The sequence below is a fragment of the Nuphar pumila genome, chromosome 9, assembly GCF_984573655.1.
Source record: "Nuphar pumila chromosome 9, dmNupPumi1.hap1.1, whole genome shotgun sequence".
Classification (NCBI taxonomy): domain Eukaryota; kingdom Viridiplantae; phylum Streptophyta; class Magnoliopsida; order Nymphaeales; family Nymphaeaceae; genus Nuphar; species Nuphar pumila.
Genome location: NC_143257.1, coordinates 5,223,851 through 5,243,247, shown reverse-complemented (window position 1 = coordinate 5,243,247; position 19,397 = coordinate 5,223,851). Strand labels below are relative to the sequence as shown.

The 19,397-nt window shown below is 38.8% G+C and overlaps 1 protein-coding gene and 1 long non-coding RNA gene across 2 annotated transcripts; both read right to left on the bottom strand.

Annotated features, from left to right (window-relative positions):
- Positions 1–11,005: 11,005 nt before the first annotated feature.
- On the bottom strand, positions 11,006–11,378 carry LOC149828283 (uncharacterized). The gene is made up of 2 exons (XR_016434011.1): positions 11,297–11,378; positions 11,006–11,218 (listed from the first exon to the last, which is right to left on the bottom strand). It is a non-coding gene; the product is annotated as an uncharacterized LOC149828283 (long non-coding RNA).
- Positions 11,379–11,827: 449 nt separating this feature from the next.
- LOC149828282 (protein FAR1-RELATED SEQUENCE 5-like) lies at positions 11,828–15,715 on the bottom strand. Its single transcript, XM_090018150.1, has 2 exons — positions 15,583–15,715; positions 11,828–14,276 (listed from the first exon to the last, which is right to left on the bottom strand). The coding sequence occupies exon 2, from the start codon at positions 14,237–14,239 to the stop codon at positions 11,828–11,830; it is 2,412 nt and encodes an 803-aa protein (XP_089874276.1). The 5' UTR covers positions 14,240–14,276; positions 15,583–15,715.
- Positions 15,716–19,397: the final 3,682 nt, after the last annotated feature.

Sequence of the window (19,397 nt, the reverse complement as noted above, 5' to 3'; positions counted from 1 at the left end):
TTATATTCTAGAGCAAAATGGTGTTGTTGAAAGAAAGAATATGCACATTCTTGAAACCACCGAAGTGTTGTTTAATAGTGGAATGCCTAAGTAATTTTAGGCTAAGGCCGTGAAGGTCGCACATATTTGATCAATCGGATGCATCAAGTGTTCTTGAAAAAGCATCTCTATTCAAGAAGTTAATTGAAAGGGAACCAAATTAAGAATCCTTAAAGGTTATTGGGAGTACTTGTTTTGTCCTAATCTCACTTCATTTGAGAGATAAGTTGTGTTTTAGATTTGTGCAATGCTGCTTTATAGGATATCCTGAAGGTAAGATTATCGATATTATGATCCTGTGGGAAAAAAAGTTTGGATATTTAGACATGTGGAGTTTGTAAAACATATGCCATATTATAAGTCCATATGACAAACTGAGGATATTAAGCTTACTTTTTCCTTCTTAGTCCCTTTCCTTGATGCTCCTCAAAAGGAGCAAAGTAGGATGATTACCTATATTAGAAAAACCTTAGAGGTACCTACCCAGTTATTGTAATACTCGAAAAATTTGAGTGATTCTATATGATTTGGGCCTAAGACCCGTTATCCGGATCCATAAGAAACCTACAAGATGGGTATTAAAGTATATACATAATAATAATTTTAAATAAATAATTTTGGGTAGGATCTACAGTTGGACCCATTTGGATTCAACCTGTGGATCCACAATTATAACTAGACACAGAATCCAATTCATGTTGGATCCCGAGTCGCGGGTCGCGGGTTTCGGACCCGAACCTGGTTGTATCTAAAGGTCTCAGATAAAGAATCGTGTCCTAGCACGATTCTTGATCTGTTGGGAGGGCGTGTAACCGTCAGGGAGAGGGTTATCCCCCCCTCCCTTTTCGAAAGGGGGAGAGGGTCGCCTCTCGTTAAGTGGGGGAGAGGGTCTCGCCCCTTTTCCTCTCGCTGCCTCGTCTTTTACTCTCTTCCCGATCGACAACTCCGACCACCTGTTGTCGTTGTCGCCAACAACCAGGGCCACCAATGACATCCTTCTCGCAGCAGCGTCAGCCACCTTCTCCTCTCGTTGTAGCCTCCTCAAATGGCCAGAACAGGTAGAATCTGGTATTTTTTCTGTAGGTATCGACTGATTCAGAATATGGTTGGGTCGGTCAAGGGAAGGGAACCGAGTGTCTGACGGGATTCTTGGCTGTCGAAAAACCCAAGTCTATGAGTTGAGGGTTTCGGTAGCTACGATATCCAATGCGTAAGAACCATTGAAGTATTTCTTGATCGGTGGGTCTTGGGTCGGCATGCTATGTTGGATGTCTGAAACCCCAAATCGATCTTCTAATTTAGAGATTTCTGGTGTTGTGGAAAGAAACCACAACCGATCTTGCAAATTGGGGATTTTCGGTGGACCTAAAACTGTATTCGATTAATGAGTGTTGGGATTTTTCTTGGACCTCCAAATGAGAGCATTCTGATTTTTCTCTTAGGGGCAGATGCTCAGAAATCTTGGAATCAAATGTACCAGTCGGATTGCCCTGTATTGGGGTTTCGGTTGAATACTTGATGTTAGCTTATTCGCGTGTTTGTTTTATGCTGCGAAATGCAGCATGCCTATGTTAAATCATGTTATCTGATTTTGTATATGCTTCCTTTAACTGTACATAAGCATGTTTATGTGCTTTACTATTAGCCGTATGTGTCTAATACCTTTAGGTGAACACAACACGTATATGTTAAATCCCTGTTATTTGATTTGGCATTTGTTTCAATAAGTAGTACATAGCATGTTTGTGTAGTCTCTTGTTAGTTTTAATTTGAGTCTGTTGCATTTAGCAAAACATAATATGTTCAGGTTAATCCCTGTTAACCGATTAATATCTGTTTCATTTATTAAAACATAGCGTGTTTACTTAAATTCCTGTTAGCCACCTATGTATGTTTCATTTAGCAAAACCTACTATGTTAAGTTCATTTATGTTAGTCAAATGGGTCTGTTGTTAGCCTATTGTGCATCGGTACTATTTATGTTCATTTTAACACCTGTTAGACGATCTTTTGTATATGTTTCATTTAATAGTACATAGCATGTTTATGTAACCTCTTGTTAGCCTAATCTGGGTCTGATTCATTTAGTAAAACATACCATGTTTAAGTGATTTTTTGTTAGCCAAATGGGTTCGTTCATTCTGAAAATTATAAACAGGCTTATGTTAGCAGATTGAGTCTGGTTCATTATATACAACATGGCATTTTTATATTAAATTTCGGTTAGCAGAATGGTGTATATTTCGACCAGCCTTATGAACTGAAATCAATGATTGATTCTGATGGAAAATGATTGAATCTACACATAAACTGGTTTAGACTCTAGTTTTCCTCAAACACACTCAGCAACATATACTGCTACTGTTATCACACTCAAAGTGCTCCAGGTTTCTCTAGTGCTGTAATTGATTTACATGAAATACCACGTGCTTAAACTGCTTTTTGTCAGATAATGTATAAATTGAATTGCTTGTATGCAGCTTGTTATCTGTGTTTGAGGAATGAGGTTGTTATATTGGTTACAAATATATGATGGTGCACTTAGTGACATATGGATATGTGCTTTGCCTAATGGCCAATATGAAAGGATTACCCGATGCGGGTACTTGGGCTATTAGCTTGTGTACTAATACAATAAAAATGATGAAAACTTAATCGTAAATGTTGTGTACCCGACCGTTTAAAGGTACCAGGGTCTAGGTGCTTGACGGTTTAAAGGTACCAAAGTATTATGGATAATGATCATAATACTGATGAAAAACTTAAATTTAATTTATGTGGCATGACTGGTTTTATAGGTACTGGGGCTTGTGTGCTTGACTGGTTTAAAGGCACCTGAGCACTTTGAGTGGGTTTATGCAATCAATATGATAAAGGATTGTGATTGTTTTATACACCTTGGTAAAATGACTAAGGTTAAAAATTCTACTACTATGGTAGTAGAAGGAAGTTGGGGAAATGCCCTGTACTTCAGGAAATTAATTAAATGAAAAGATTAACCCACTCAGATTCGGGCTTACCTTGGAGAGGGTAGGTGGTACAAAACTCTGAGGACATGTGTTTATTTGTTTCGAACTAAAGTGACTCGTTGGTCCCCAATCCTCCGAGTTAGAGGGGACCCGGACTACCAATATGTCCTACGTGGTAGCTCTTTGTTCTTTTGCATAAGTTAGGGATGCATCCTATTTTGGTTTGGCCTTTGGAAGGTTCCCTCAGTCACTGGTCGCTCCCTTAAGATTTTCAGTTTCAGTTAGGACGTTTGGGTAAATAACACACCCTTGAATAATATACCTCTGAATGTTCTCTTCTGTGATGGTTGCCTTGGCCCGTGTGTACCCGCGGGATAAGATAAAATAATCACTATTTAGAACAGTTAGGTATCACAGTGAGTAGAGATACTAGAGAGACATTTTCATAATCTTTCAGCATGTTTTACATTTTGAGTTTGTGATGAAATGAAATCTTGAAATATGTAGATATGAGATAATTGAATTCACATTGTGATTGTTACATGAAGGTTAGGCATGTTACTGTTATTGTTGTTGTAGAATATGCCTTACTTGTTTAATTGTTGTTATTGCATAAAATGTTTTACTTGCTTAATTATAACGGTTGCATAATCTGCTTACCTGCTTAGATATATGTTTGTTATTGTTGTTGTATAGTCTACTTTACGTGCTTTTATATATGCTAAAAATCACACATGACACCCACTTCATATACTAGATTCATGATGTACCTGCATTAAAAGTTACAGATTTCTTACTTAGACAGTTGTAGTCTAATTCCTATAAATTTATCATTTTCAAGTGAAGAATAGAGTTATGAGCGACTGTGGGATGAGGCATCTGATCGAGATTTTGGATTTATTGTTCCAGGGATAGTTTGAGTTCATTTTATGTCATTTAAAACTCTGATGTTAATTTTCATTGATAATGAAATGAAATAAATGTGTTGGTTTGCTCTCCACTATAATGTTTCGGAATGTTTAACCTTATAGTATTACTTGTTTCCGCTGTTATAAAAAAAATGCTCAAAATTTTGGGTTAAAATTTTAGGGTGTTACAGTTATTCCTTAACCAACATGATCAGAAAAAAGACACCTATCTGAGAAAAGGTCAATGCAAATATAAATGCAATGGATCTTCCTCTTCGGGTACATAGGATTACTCGTCCTTCTGTTTCTTCTACATGTTTTGTATCCTATGATTTTTTTTTGTTACTCATCAAGATTTTTTTAGCCTTGTTTCATTTATATCATGAATTCAAAACCTACGTTGAAGTTGTTTTGCAGCTGACTGGTAGCAAGATATGAGTGAGGAGTTAAGTGCACAAGTTGCCAAAATATAAAATGTAGTTGGTTGCAAGTGAGTGTATAAGATTAAGACTAAAGCAGATGGATCTATAAAGATATACAAAGCACACCTTGTAGCTAAGGGGTACAATCATCAATATGAGATAGATTTTGCCGAGTCATTTGCTTCAATAGCCTATATGACAACTATCAAGACATTGCTTGGAGTGGTGGTTGTGAAACAATGAGATTCGTCATAGCTTGATGTTAAGAATGTTTTTCTAAATAGTGACTTGGAAGAAGAGGTGTATATAATGCTGCCTCAAGGAATCTTGGATAGTGAAGGAAGAGTATGTAAATTGAAAATGGCATCATATAGCTTGAAGCAGGCTCCTCGAGCATGGTTTTGACAAATTCAATTTGACATTTTAACTCTACCACTAGGTTTTGTATGTTCTTGGGCAACTCCTTGATATCATAAAAAAGTAAGAAGCAACTGAGAGTTGCTTGTATCATGTATTGAAAAATGTTTTAAATTAAATATTTCTTTATTTGTTATAGGTAAATAAAGATGGTGTTGACCCTTATTTGCAGCATATGATGATGAAACTAGAAGAAATGATAGGAAGTGTGAAGTTAGGGTGCAGTTTAATGTGGTTGTCGTGTTGGAGATGTAGAGACTATCTCAAATATTATTTTTGACTTGTTAATCAAGATAAGAATTGTTATTCGTATTTATTTGTTTATCTGAGGTTGGTTTTGGTACAATTGTTAATCAAGCTTAACGTGGTTGATGATACTATTGTGAAAAATAACTGTTATTTATGATGACTTGTGTTATCCTGATGCAGAGCACGTCCTAGATCATGCAGTAGGCAGAGTTTGTTTCGGGTCTGGGTCCGGACTCGAGACCCAGATCCAACAGAGGCTTTTAAAAACCCCTCTAGGGTTGCATGCGCAAGGAGAAGATTATTGAAATCCCAGCCTATTTTCTTTTCTGTTGGTTTTGGCAGCAGTCATTTTTTCTTCAGCGGCTTTTCTTCTTTTCCTGTTTCAGTTTCACGTCAGTTTTGGCAGCAACCTTTTGGCTACCTGCATTTATGTTAGTTGTCTGTTTGCCAATTGATACATCAACTTTTTTTTTTCAGCAGGGTTCCCTTTCCCAGTCGTTTTCTTTATTTCCTTAGTATTGTTCAGTGTTTTGTCTTTTCTTTCATTTATATTCAACACCTTGTTCATTGACGTTTGATATTGAATTAAATAAATTCAAGCCTCACCATCGTGATGGGCATTATTTCCTTTCAATCTGTTCAGTGCATGATTGGGTTGGGTCGTGCCTTCACAGCCTCCATCAGGGAATACGTGAGGGTTGAAGACTGTGTCAGGTGGTTGTGCCCTCACTGCCATTAGCCAAACACTTGAAGGTTGCATAAAAAAAGAAAAAACATGTGTTGCTTCAACGTGGTCGTGTGATCCGAGCCTTTCAAGCCTCACGTCGATTTTGGGTCATTGCTGGCTGTCTAAACTGTGTATTGAAGGAGCAATCGCAGCCAGCCAATAATAGCCCTATGTCAATCCTTTCACAGCATCACACCCTTTAGCGTCATCACCCACGATTTCTTGAGTTCTTTGTGGCTGTTGCACGACTAAATGTGCATTAGAAGACCAACAGGACGTTGGCACTCATTAATGCGAAAGTTCTGAGCCTTTTGCACTGCATCAAAATGGTATCAGAGCTCAGCCCCTCCTCCTTCATCAACGACATGACGCAAGAAGTGAGGAAGGGTCCTATGAGCGAAAAGGCGCGAGAGGAGATCATGAAGCGGCTACTCAACAAGTTGACGGAGATATAGAAAGATATGGTATGCCTAGAAAATGAGGTAGTCGGTCTGTCGAAGCGCATGGATGGGGTCGAAGCACGGATGGATGTGCTTGAATCCAAGGTGAATGCGCACCCAACGTCCACGTTGAAAGCGAGTGGTGGATTGGGCGTCGATGCGGTTGGCCTCCCGAGTGCGGTGGCAGTCGACCCATCTCCAGCGAACCTCCAACTATCAATTGTGCCACCGGAGTACATCAAAGCCAGCCTGCACAGGGATGCCGGTTGCACGATGCTCCAACAAGAGGCACATGCAATGTTTGATAACGAGTCTGAGAATCGCCTTTTGCATCAGAAATTGTTTCAACCATTCAGTGAACGGCAGCAACGACAGTTGCAAGACGATAATGAGCCATTTCATCCCGAAAGTAGTCAACAGCCACAATTGTCCTTTTTTCTGCCTTATGCCAAAAGCCTCTGTTTGCAGATTCAAGTGGTGCCTTCTCATCTTCTTTAACTTCATGCATACAAAGATTGTTAGGCCCTTTGTCTGCTGAAGAAAATGCATGTCTTTTGAGCAATATAAAAGATCATCAGGCTAACATTGTTGAGCCACTTGAAGAGTCCTGGGCATCCAAGATTCCATTTCCTCAAGTAGAATCTTTTGGAAACTCAGGTTTGCTTCCACCATTTGCTGGTAAAGAAACTAGAGTGGAGCCAGAAAATTGCACCTGTGACTACCAGAATGCCTTGTTTGGTGCTAACATTGATTCTCAATCGCTAATACTCCCTAATGTTGTTTCAAATCTTGCGATGGCTGGGGGCCATGGTGACATGTTCGCCATGCAATTTACTACTTCCGGGTTCCAGAATCCTATGCTAAGTGGTTATGGACCTATTGATACTATCGTCATCAATCCAGCTCCGATGATGCTCCAGCACATAGTGCGACGAGAAGGCATTGAGGAAACCTTGCACAGGGATACAGGTTGCGGCAGTTCTCCCCATCTGGTACCTTCCCTCCATCTTGAATCAGCAGCGACCCCGAGTCGCCCATGTCCGAGTACCCTCCAACCAAACCCTCAAGGGGCGCAACGGGTCCCAACGACTGCATCGCAGGTCGGGCCTGAGTTGCAGGACCACAACGTTACGTTGGGTCATGTCTCAGGCCTAGGCTCGTGGCCTCGCACCATGGGAATCACACCACAGTGTGGGTCGGACTGCAGGGCCCCAGCATCCCACTGGGCCTTGCTGAGGACCCGGGTACCTCTGTCCGACCCGGGAAGGTAGTAATCTTATCTCTTGAACCTGTGCGTGGGAGCCATAAGGCGTCAAACCCACGAGTGGGAGGAAGGGGACCCGAGTGGACGGGTCTGGATGCAATTGTGACTGTTAATATTCATCTTGGCGGCATTCAAGAAATCTCTTTGATATTGAAGCAAGTTTCATTACAGCATGGCATGTTCAGGGCTGAGCATATCAGAAGTTATAAATCTGAAGTTGACGTTGTGAAGGAGACAGGGAAGCATTGCAAAATGAAAAGGGCAGTAGATTTTGGAAAAATGTTTCGTGGGTATGGTAGGGTGGCCAGCCTTGATGATGATGGATTCTCATTTATTGGTACCAACTTGCAAGCTGGAGATGTGGTCATTGGTAAGTTTGCAGAGTCAGGAGCAGATCATAATTTTAAATGAAAGAGCCTATCTTCAGTGTGTATAATCGATATGCTTATTGTGGAGAAGATCAGTCCTCGGAGCCAACTTCTTTCCAACCCGGAGAGAATGATGCAGAGCACGTCCCAGATCAAGCAGCAGGCAGAGTTTGTTTCGGGTCCGAGTCTGGACTCGAGACCCGGATCCAGCAGGGGCTTTTAAAACCCCCTCTAGGGTTGCGTGCGCAGGGAGAAGATTATTGAAATCGCAGCCTGTTTTCTTTTCTGTTGGTTTTTGCAGCAACCATCTTTTCTTCAGCGGCTTTTCTTCTTTTCTTGTTTCTATTTCACGTCAGTTTTGGCAACAGCCTTTTGGCTACCTGCATTTATGTTAGTTGTCTGTTTGCCAGTTGATACAGTAAATTTTTCTTTTCAGCAGGGTTCCCTTTCCCAATCGTTTTCTTTATTTCCTTATTATTGTTCAGTGTTTTGTCTTTTCTTTCATTTATATTCAGCACCTTGTTCATTGACGTTTGATATTGAATTAAATAAATTCAAACCTCACCATCGTGGTGGGCATTATTTCCTTTCAGTCTGCTCAGCGCACGACTGGGTTGGGTCATGCCTTCACAGACTCCATCAGGGAATACGTGAGGGTTGAAGACTACGTCAGGTGGTCGTGCCCTCACTGCCATTAGCCAAACACTTGAAGGCTGCATAAAAAAAGAGAAAACACGTGTTGCTTCAACGTGATCGTGTGATCCGAGCCTTTCAAGCCTCACATCGATTCTGGGTCATTGCTGGCTGTCCAAACTGTGTATTGAAGGAGCAACCGCAGCCATCCGATAACAACCCTGTGCTGATCCTTTCACAGCATCACACCCTTCAGCGTCAGCATCCACGGGTTCTTGAGTTCTTTGTAGGTGCTGCACGACTGAACGTGCATTAGAAGACCAGCAGGACGTCGGCACCCATTAATGCAAAAATTCTGAGCCTCTCGCACTGCATCATATCCTCATTGGGATCCTCAAACATTACTTAGCCAATCCATGAATAAAGAAATGTATTACTTAGTTGATCCATGAGCAAATTTTTATAAGATTTTTGTGGCAAGAATGTGAATATGCATGGAAATTTTGTTTCAATGAAGAAGAGAATCATTCTCATCTATTTTTTTCTTCATATTTCTCAAATGGTATCAAAAATTATTTGCAACAAATTTGAGAGACGAAAATCATTTTTTTCACCTATATCTTCATATGGATCGAATTGGTTGGTTGTCTTTGTGGCCTACAACAAGGAAAAAATATTCTTTCTCAGCGGTTTGAGGTTTTCTAGGGAAATCAAATGCTTCAGGCTAAATGTTGTCATTTCTTTATTAATGATTTGGTGGAAAGGAACCCATAAAGCCACAGTTACACTTGTAATCACAGAGGGAATGGTGAGAAACTATGATTAAGAAATAAGAAACTACAACCAATTGATAAGCTATAGCTTCAATTGAGCTGGCTTCATGCTGCATTTACATGAACCAATAATAAGTTTCAAAGGCTATATGCTAAAAATTTGGAAGTTTAGAAGCAAATCTGGTCTCTGCAGAACTTGAGTCTGGTTCCTGTGATCAGTGCCAACTCAATATTTTCTGGTTCCTAAATCAGTTATCAGGTTTTTGCAAGTAACAACCATTGCCCTTCTTTTCCTTCACTGGCTCCAAGGCATCTCTTTTGCTGGTGACCTCAATTTGTACGGTAAGTTGTTCTTGTATTCTGGATTAGAATTCATACGGAGCCATGTGCTCATGGGTGTTATTACTTTGCAGACAAAGCTGGTGTACAGTTTTACACCCAAATCAAAACTATAACGACTCAATGGAAAGACTTACCGAGCGAGGGTGTATCCTTGGCAATGCCCACGTCCCAGAAGATATGATGAAAACGGCGAGATTTATTCTTGCATGTCTATGTAGGCATTGAGTAGATGCACTCCCCTGTCAATATTATCGTCTGTGTTATCCAACTTCCAATTTGTCTTTTGACCTTCAAAGATCATGTAGGTATTTTTAAGATCTTCAAATCAATGGCCCCACAATGTAGCAAAACTTCATGACTTGAAAAATTGCATCTTTTGAGTACAATGAACGATCCAAGTTACCATCCCTAACTAATAAACTATGCTGAATACATCTATGAAGTCTGATTGAAACGGTGCAGAGAGAGAGAGAGAGCAAACCAAGAATGCAATATACATTTAAATCAAGGTTTCAGATCGGAAGCAAATTCCACTTTGACAATACTGAACACCAATGAAAGGGACAATTAACTCACATTAGATCAAAAAGAAGGTATCTCAAAACAACCTACACCAAAAAGCAACCTGAACAAAAAGGTAAAATCTGGTTCATGCATGTGGTGACCAAAGATGATGAGATCCAAATCAAACCAGTTGGTAATTTTCTGTAATAAGCTGTGTTCGATGGACATACTTTGGAGGAGGGCCTCCCTTCAGAGGCAAAATATTAACCTGCAGAAGTTGAAAAGGTTAAACATTTAACCACTTGGCAACTTCCATGAGACATAATGCATTAATGCAGAAAGTCTAAACTCACATCCACGGTGTAGGCTCATAACAAATCAGGTCAATTGGAGGCCCTTGAACCAACTATAAACTTATGTGGGCTCTCCATATCTTGTACTTTTCAAGGTCAGGACAAAGTTGGGTTGTGCCTATGTCACACGGGCACTCCTTTTTGCCCTTTGTAGCCGTGTCGACACGCGTGTCCCATATCGACACACGTCAACACCTGGACACGCCATTTTACCTAACATATATACAGGTTTGTATTCAATTTATAATTTATAATTTATAATTATATTTTCAGTTTATAACTTTATATTTTCAGTATATAATATATATTTTAGATATAGCATATATATTTAGATTATATTCAGTTTATTTTGTATTTATGTGATATTTAATATATATATATATATATATATATATATATATATATATATATATATATATATATATATATATAGCCGTGTCCTGGTACCCACATATTTTGGAATTGCCATGTCGTACCCTCTTTACCTGTACCCGTACCCAGGTGACAGGGTTGTACAAAATTGCAAATCTGGGCCATGTTGCACTAGTGAAATGTACAAAGAGGAGGGGGATCATGCTCATCAACGGTTACACCAACTTGTTCAACACTAAACTTTGATTCTTTGGTTCCTTTATACCATGCACAGATCAAGAAAACATGTGGCTGAAAACAGGAAATATGCATAAAGAAACGTGAAGTTTAATTGGACCAACCTTCACATCGCTGAATGTTTTAGCTGCAGTGAATCTTACATGTATAGGGAAGAACACACAAGTATCTGATGGAGGAACAACAAATTCCATAGATCCACTGCAAAGTGCAAATAATAGTTATATGATTTGAGAAGAAATGGTAGTTATTCTAACAGTTTTTCTTGATATTGCCTACCTCTTGTTTAAGCTATCAATCAAAAGGATAGACCACTACAAAACAGAGCTCCTACTGTCATATCTGCATCCAAAGCATTCTCTAGTAAAGATAAATACCACTTCAATCTACAAGGGAGCTTGAAGAATACAGTACGACAAAAATTTGACCCAATTTTGAACTTATGAACATTTGAGACAAGTTTTCATTCCTACTACCTTATCCCATATTGCACACATGAAGCCACATACAAAGAATGCAAGCTATGTCATAGTCATAATGCCAACAAAGAATTCAAAGTATAATTTATGACCTATTTTTTAAATGTCGGACAATTCCTTTTATTATGCCCTGTCTCCTTACAAATATGACATAGTCGTGGTTTACCAGCAACATCCGTAGAAGTGTTTCTACAAAAAAAATGTACAGCTTATATCAATTATCATTATAAAACATAAAATTTCTATCAAAATTAAATTGCATTCACATATATTAACAATAAATCATCATATAAATAAATAAATAAATATCAACAAATAAATTAGCAATTGATTACCTTGATTTTATGTTGAGATCGGACGTTTGTGCATTATGATCATGCGAACCACAAGTTAAACATTTCCTAGCATGCTTACTTTGATGGATTCCTGATGAGATTCTTTTACCACATCCTTTAGAACACTCAGATTCATGTTCCCTCAAAACAATGTTATTATCAACGAGATCATCAGTGAAACACAACACATTCATGTTTTCACCTTTGTTACATGTGTTTTCATTATTAACACTAACATTCTCACCATTAGCATGAAACTCAATCTTAATTTGGGCCAAGTTGTCTGCTGCCTTGTCCAAGATATCTGAGAAATAGTTGTAAGCATTATCATACTTCATTGCATCATTTATACATTTGTTTGCCTTTAACAAAAGAACATGTTTTTTCATAATTGCGGATGATTTGCTCGATAGTCGTGAACAACCTAATTGATCTATAACACCATGCTTTGCATTCTTGGTCCATCTTTTGAGGATGTACTTAGAAGGTAGTTCACGAATATGTTCCATGTGAAAAATAGAAAACATGTGACAACATACAATGCCTGATGATTCCCATAAGCGACATTGACAACTTAATTCTTGTGTGTTTTCCTCATATGTAACAATGTACTCTTTTTCAATAACACAAAATTTTGTCTCATCTTTTATCTCCTCTGTCACCTTATATGTTTTAACATCAACTGCACTTTTAAGATTTGCAAAACAACCATGTGCTCTCAAATATTCATCCTTCATTTTCGAAAATATTATTGGAGTGAAGATTGTTCGCAACTGAAACTCCATTCTAGTACATGTATGAATGGGTAGATCTTCTTCTATCATTCGAAAGTCGGATTTTTTTTCTTCATGACGACGTTCTTCCAGTGCATCATCATACCTTTTTACAAACAAGTGCAAAGGAGTATGTGCATCAACCCACTTCTTAAACAAGTTATTCATACTCTCGTTGCGTTGAGATGTAGACAATCCTGCCAAAAATGTATCACTGCAATATGCTGAAGCCCATAAAGCGCGATCTTCCCAAAGATTTATAATCCACTTACTATTTTTCATCTCAGGATACAAGGATATCATCTCATACCATCTAGCATCAAAATCTTCACTTGTTTTTGAATTGAAAAACCATGCATCCCAATGCTTTTTAAATTCTGGACAACCTTTATACAAATTTTTCACAAATTCTGGAACCTTTTGCATGATATGCCACATGCACAACCTATGCAATGTATCTGGAAATATCTCTTTTAGTGTTTCCAACATTGCTGGATTTGAATCAGTGATAATCGAGACTGGAGGCCGGCCACCCATTGCGCGCAACCATTCTTGAAAAAGCCAAACAAAGGTTTCCTTTTTTTCGTCTAGAAGCAATGCACATCCAAACACGATCGATTGATTGTGATGGTTAATTCCAGTGAATGGGGCAAACGGCATCAGATAATTATTTGTTTTATATGTTGTGTCAAATACAACTGCATCTCCAAAATAATAGTAGTCTTCACGCGATCTAGCATCAGCCCAAAAACAATTGCCGATATCTCCATTGTCATCAACCTGAATAGCATAGTAGAAATCTGCATTTTCTTCTTTCTTTTTCATAAAATATTGCAATGCAATTTGACAATCTTTGCCATGATATTTTTTATTCTCCTTTTGAATATGCACACTTTGTTCCTCAATAAAAGAAATGTTTTCGATTCCTTTGGTTTCAGCGGTTAAGACATGCATCACTTGAGAAGGTTTCATACCAGATTCGGTCCATGCATTTATCATCATTTTCTGAGGCATATTGATTCTTTTTGCCGACTTGTGCAGATTTATTTTAGATGGAGAATGCAATACATGATTGTGTCCCAATCGAATACTAAGAATAACCCACTTCTTTTTATTGGGAAGTAATCCAATGGTCATTCTTGCTTTACAACCACATCTCGTAATAACTCTTTCCTTCTTTAACTTTCCTGTTGGTTTCTTAAAGCCTTCCTTTGTGCATGCAAATTGTTTCCAAACAACTACTCCCCTTTTTTTACTAGAAGTATTTGTTTTAGTATTAAAGCCACCCATCCTAGCATACATACGGTAGAACTCATGTGCATCGACATCGCTCTCAAATTCCATGCCCTTAATAGGTATACTCTCCAACGGCACACTTGGCACGTATTCTTTACTTTTTTCGTTTTTTATAACATCACCTGCATTTGCATCCTCAGACATAAGACCATCATCTTCTTCGTCTAATTCTGTAACAAATTCTGAATCACCATCCACATCCAAACACATATCTACATTATCACATTTCCCCACATCTTCAGCCAAACACATATCTACATTATCACATTTCCCCTCATCTTTAGCCAAACATATATTCCTTGCCACATTAAGATTTGTAGAACAGCAACTTGTGTTCATAGCTTCAGCCTTTTTCAACCTTTTAAAATGACAAACTCTTTAAACCAAGAGGGTGAGAGAGAAAATAGGAAAGCCACATAAAATCTACATCACCAAATGAAACAATCTGATCAAATAACAACGTCAAGGATGCAAACAAAAGTCAGGAATCAAGGATTAAAACAAAAAGAAAATCGCTATAGGAAACAAAGAAAAACCCTAGAAAAAAGAAAACAAAGTCAGCTACTAAATTGGATTGTTTCAAACATGTCACTCCACATTTTCACACTGAAATCATTGAAAGCAAAGTGTACAATTAAAGGAATGGAGTTGAATTTGGATATGAGAGAGAGTATGAAAGCTAGAATGACACACACACGCGCACAAAGATATATGTTGCTCAGTTGACAACCTAAATTTTCCTAAAAACTAGGCAAAAAACAAGGTATCATGATAAGTTCCAAAAAAACTACATTACTTTCAGTTTTTTTTTACTTTTCTGAGTATTCCAAATGATATTGGTTGAGGAAATTCTCGATTTTTTAGGGGATTCAGTTGGGAAACCGAACAGGATCAAAATTTCTCAAAATTATTTCAACCTTTTTTCACCCATTTAGATAAAAAGCAGATTTTGTTCGATTTCCTTCTGTTTTCCTTTTATTTTCTGTTCATTCTTTGTTTTTTTTTTCTCAAGCAATTTTTCTGGCAGAATTTTCTGGTTGACAACCAAAAATTACAACGGTGGGTTGGTGGCTGGTCAAGGTTCTGTGGGTCGGGCTTGGAAGAGATTGTCTTGTTTCGTCTGCAAGTTCCTAAACTAGCTCACTTTTTCTGTTTCATTATTGTGACTTTTTTTCTTTTTTCTAAGTATGGACGGGACTCCTTAATTGGGGTTTGGCCCACTTGGAAGGGTGGTCTGTTTATTCGTCGCTTCTACCTCCCATTCGTGCATTTCCACCAATCACCAAGTATCTAGCCATTGTTATGGGCAACCCACTCGGATCTTCATTCCATCCCTTTATCACTTCTACCTATTTCCGTGCAACATTGAAAGGAAATATGAATTCATACTTGTGGATGACACCATCCATGTAATGAAGATTTTTTTCCTCTTTTTAAGTTTATCTTGTGAAGCTGAAAAAAAAAGTCCGTGTAGACGATTAAAACTATAGTAGGGTAGGGTTTTGAGAGAGGGAGACGAGAGGGGTTTTGAGAGAGAAAGAGAGAGAGGTTTTGAGAGAGGGAGACGAGAGGAGTGCGGAGAGAGAGAGAGAGGGGTTTTGAGAGAGGGAGACGAGAGGTTTGCAGATAGAGGGAAAGAGAGGGCGGGAAAGAGAGACAGAGAAGGAGGCAGAGAGGCACACCTGCGAGGGTTGGGCCTCCGGCGGTGCTCGGCTCCTCCGACGGAGCTCGACTCAGGTGAGGCTTGGGCCCCCGGCGGTGCTCTTATCAGCCGGGGAGGCTCTTTCGATGGTGCTCGTCTCAGGGGCTGGGACAGGGGAAAATGCAGGGAGAGTCTCAGGCTTGGTCCTCAGGCGGCTTCCGGCGCGGGTGGGTACCGAAGGGCAAAGAGAGGGGGGGGGGATTGCAGAGAGAGAGAGAGAGAGAGAGAGCGTTTATATATGGGCCGTTGGATCTCACCCCTCTTTTATATATATATATATATATATATATATATATGTAAAACTGCACCTAATTTTTTTTAATTTTTTTCAAAATTTTATAAAGCTTTTAAGGCATGAAAACCAACGGCTCGGAATTTTTATAAATATTTAAGCATAAAAAATCACGTTTCTTAATTCAATGATGATTCAATAGTCAATTTTAAGCAAATAAACCATGTCAAATGCATGAGCCGGCTTGGATTTGCAAAAAAAAACATGAAAATCTCATTTGATACCAATTTACATATTTTACTAGTTTGCATTTATGAGAACTGAATATATTAGGCTAGGCTTCATTTCCCGTTCTACCCCATCATGTGCTATTGGTTTTAAGTATTTTACTATAGATCAAAATCGTTAGATGTGTTCAACATGTAAATTGATTCTCAAATAATGTTCTTTTGATAAAAAAACATGATTTTATGAGCCAAACAAATATGGTACCTTAATAGCCATTAATTCTGGATCATTGTATAGAGGTCATGTTTTGAAGATTGAAAGGTTGGTGGTTCTCACTAAACAAAACCTATGGATCACATCTACAGTGTTAGACGTGAGAAAAAATACTTAAAACTATGATTTTTGAATGAGCACCTAATGAAAAATGAGGCCTAAGGAAGGCATTACTTTATATAGAGAAAGAGAGTAACAAATCCGTGCTCAATAAAATATGCTAAATGAAGCATGCTAAATTGGGTTTTCTGCTATTTTTGTATTTTTTTTGCAATTTTGACCCCATAGTGTGTTGGGCATGGTCAATTTACGAGGAATCCACACTTGGATCACTTGTTTTCAATGAAAAAAAATGATATCCGTAGCCTCAAAATTTTACAAAGATTTTAGACCGTTAATTTTTAAAACTTTATAAAAACCTACCCATGTGGATTACATCTGTATGATCAAGATTTAAAAATAAAACTAAAAAAACCTAAAAAACTCATTTAGCAGATATCATTTAACATATTTCATTTAGTACCTACCCATATATATATACAGAGAGAGAGAGGTAACTTTTATAGTGTGTTTGTTTGTCATAGAATGGGGTGTTGCAGTACTCCTTTTGTGGATTCCTATGCCGTAGAAATAGGGGTGGCAAAACCTGACACGACCTGCCAACCCGCCTCTTAGGCGGGTTTGGGTTTGGAAAAAACGAACCCGTTTAATAAATGGGTCGACCCGCCTAACCCGTTTATTAAACGGGTCGGGTTCGTGTTAGGGGTATGTCAACCCGCCTGACCCGTTTAATAAACGGGTTAGGTGGGTGGGTCAACCTGCCAACTCGTCTGCCAACCCACCAACCTGAGAACCCGTTTACCCGACCCAACCCATTTATTAAATGGGTTGGCGGGTCGTGTCGGGTTACCCGTTTATTAAACGGGCCGGGTTCGTGTTTGCCACAGCCGACCTTTTTAATAAACGGGTCGGATTCGGGTTGAGGTATGCTGACCCGCCAACCCGAACCCGATTGCCACCCCTAAGTAGAAATAGATCTTAGACCCTCCACGAGAGTGCTTTTCACAAGGGGGGGGGGGTCCAACGTGCATTTTGGCATGCCCATCGATACAAAATGGTTGTCCCATGTTTGTTTTGACATTTTGAGCCCCATGAAAATGCACGCTTGCCAATGCATTTCTACGATAAATAAGAGTTTTCCGTGACAAGCAAATGCTCCCTTAATGAGTTAAATTTTGTTGTAATTGTTTATACGTGCAAATTACTTAGCAAGCTTTTTTATTATTTTGTTTTTTTATCCCAATGACCCTTGTTTTTAGTGCCATCCGGCTTTTGAGTCATCGGAAACCAATCTCTATAGTTTTTTCTGACCATGCAAAAATGAATGATTGTAAATGTACTAATTTTTCTCGACTAAAAAAAAAATTTGATTCAAGGGTTGTTTTTTCACTAAATCTAGTAGTGATGAACACATGTTAGAAGCAATTGAAATTCCAACTAGATTGTACCTACAATCAATTGTATTAAATATAAACCCATATTTTATATAACAAAAGGGTGCATTATTGCATTGGAAAAATTATTACTTTTAATAAAGGTGAGTAGAGGTGGGTGGTGGGCAGTGGGCGGGGCCAACTTAGCCCGCCATGGGCTGGGCTTGGGCCAGTATATTTGGCCCTGGCTTGGGCCTAAGCGGGTCGACATGGGCTGGGCCGCAGGCCGACCCAATCTAGCTCATTATTATATATATTATATATAACATAATACATACGTAATACATTATATATAACATAATATATAATATACTACATTACCTAAATAATAGCGGTTACATTTTATATATGATATAAGATATATTATATAATATAATAGGCCCATGGGCGGGTCGTGGGCCAGGGTTTTTCCAATGGCAGCCCGATCCATTAGCGGGCCAGGCTGAGCCAGGCCGGCCCGATGCCCACTCCTAGTGTGGGATTCCTAAAGTTGGACATGGGGGCTGTTAGGCAGAGAGTAGGTCCCTCATCCCCATTCATCTAAATAGATGAACCGATTGAGCCTAAGCCCGGGCAGAGATTAGTATATGTAAAATATGATTGACTTGGACTCTATGTATAACGGGCTCATTTGACTATAACACTCAAGAGAGACACATGACTGGCTCGAGCCTGTCGAGTATTGACTTAGTCGCCTTTGGTCAAAGCCAAGTCTGACTCATTGACTATGGACCAAAGACACATTCTGTTCAAGAGTAAGAGTTGAATTGGTCAGTGCTTGATGAACATGGCCAAGCCTGAACGTGTCTTCTATGGCTCTTCACAGCAATGGTAAAAGAAAATACGAAAACTTGACACTTTTTTTGGTCAAGTACTCCAAATTTAGATCTGTACGTCCTAGAACACTTGGCTGTAGGGCTGCTAAACGAACTGAGCAACTTGTGGCTGGGCTTGGATCGGCTCGTCATGAACTCGTTCATGGTCGGTTTGTATAACTGGCGAGTCGAGCTACGAGCAGCTCATTCAGCTTAAACGAGTTGAGCTTGAGCACTAGGCGTTCGGCTCAGTTTAGCTCGTAGCCTCGTATAAATAAAATGTGTAATATATATTTGTAGTGTAATATACAAATATAAGAATGCATAAAATATAAAAAGAAAAAGAAAATTGCATGAAAAATATAAAAGAAATATAATTTTAAGTGTAATCTATAAATATTATATGTATTCTATGTAATAATTAACATGGATTATTCTACATGAACAAGTTTGTGTTTTGCTCACATAATTCAGGCACAAGCCGATCTCAAGTTTGGCTCGGCTAAAAACGAGCACAAGCCAAGTCACGAGCTTGATCAACGGGTAAACGAGTTGATCCCGAACATGCCCTGTTTGGTTCATTCGGCTGGTTTACCAGCCCTACTTGACTGACATAATCAAGCATTTACCTGTACATATATCACAGGGACACGCTGCATAGGGTTTTGCATCTAGGCGGCAACCATGTGAAACAATATGGCACATGTAGCAAATATTTAATATTATTTTATTACTTTTAATAATATTTTTAAAA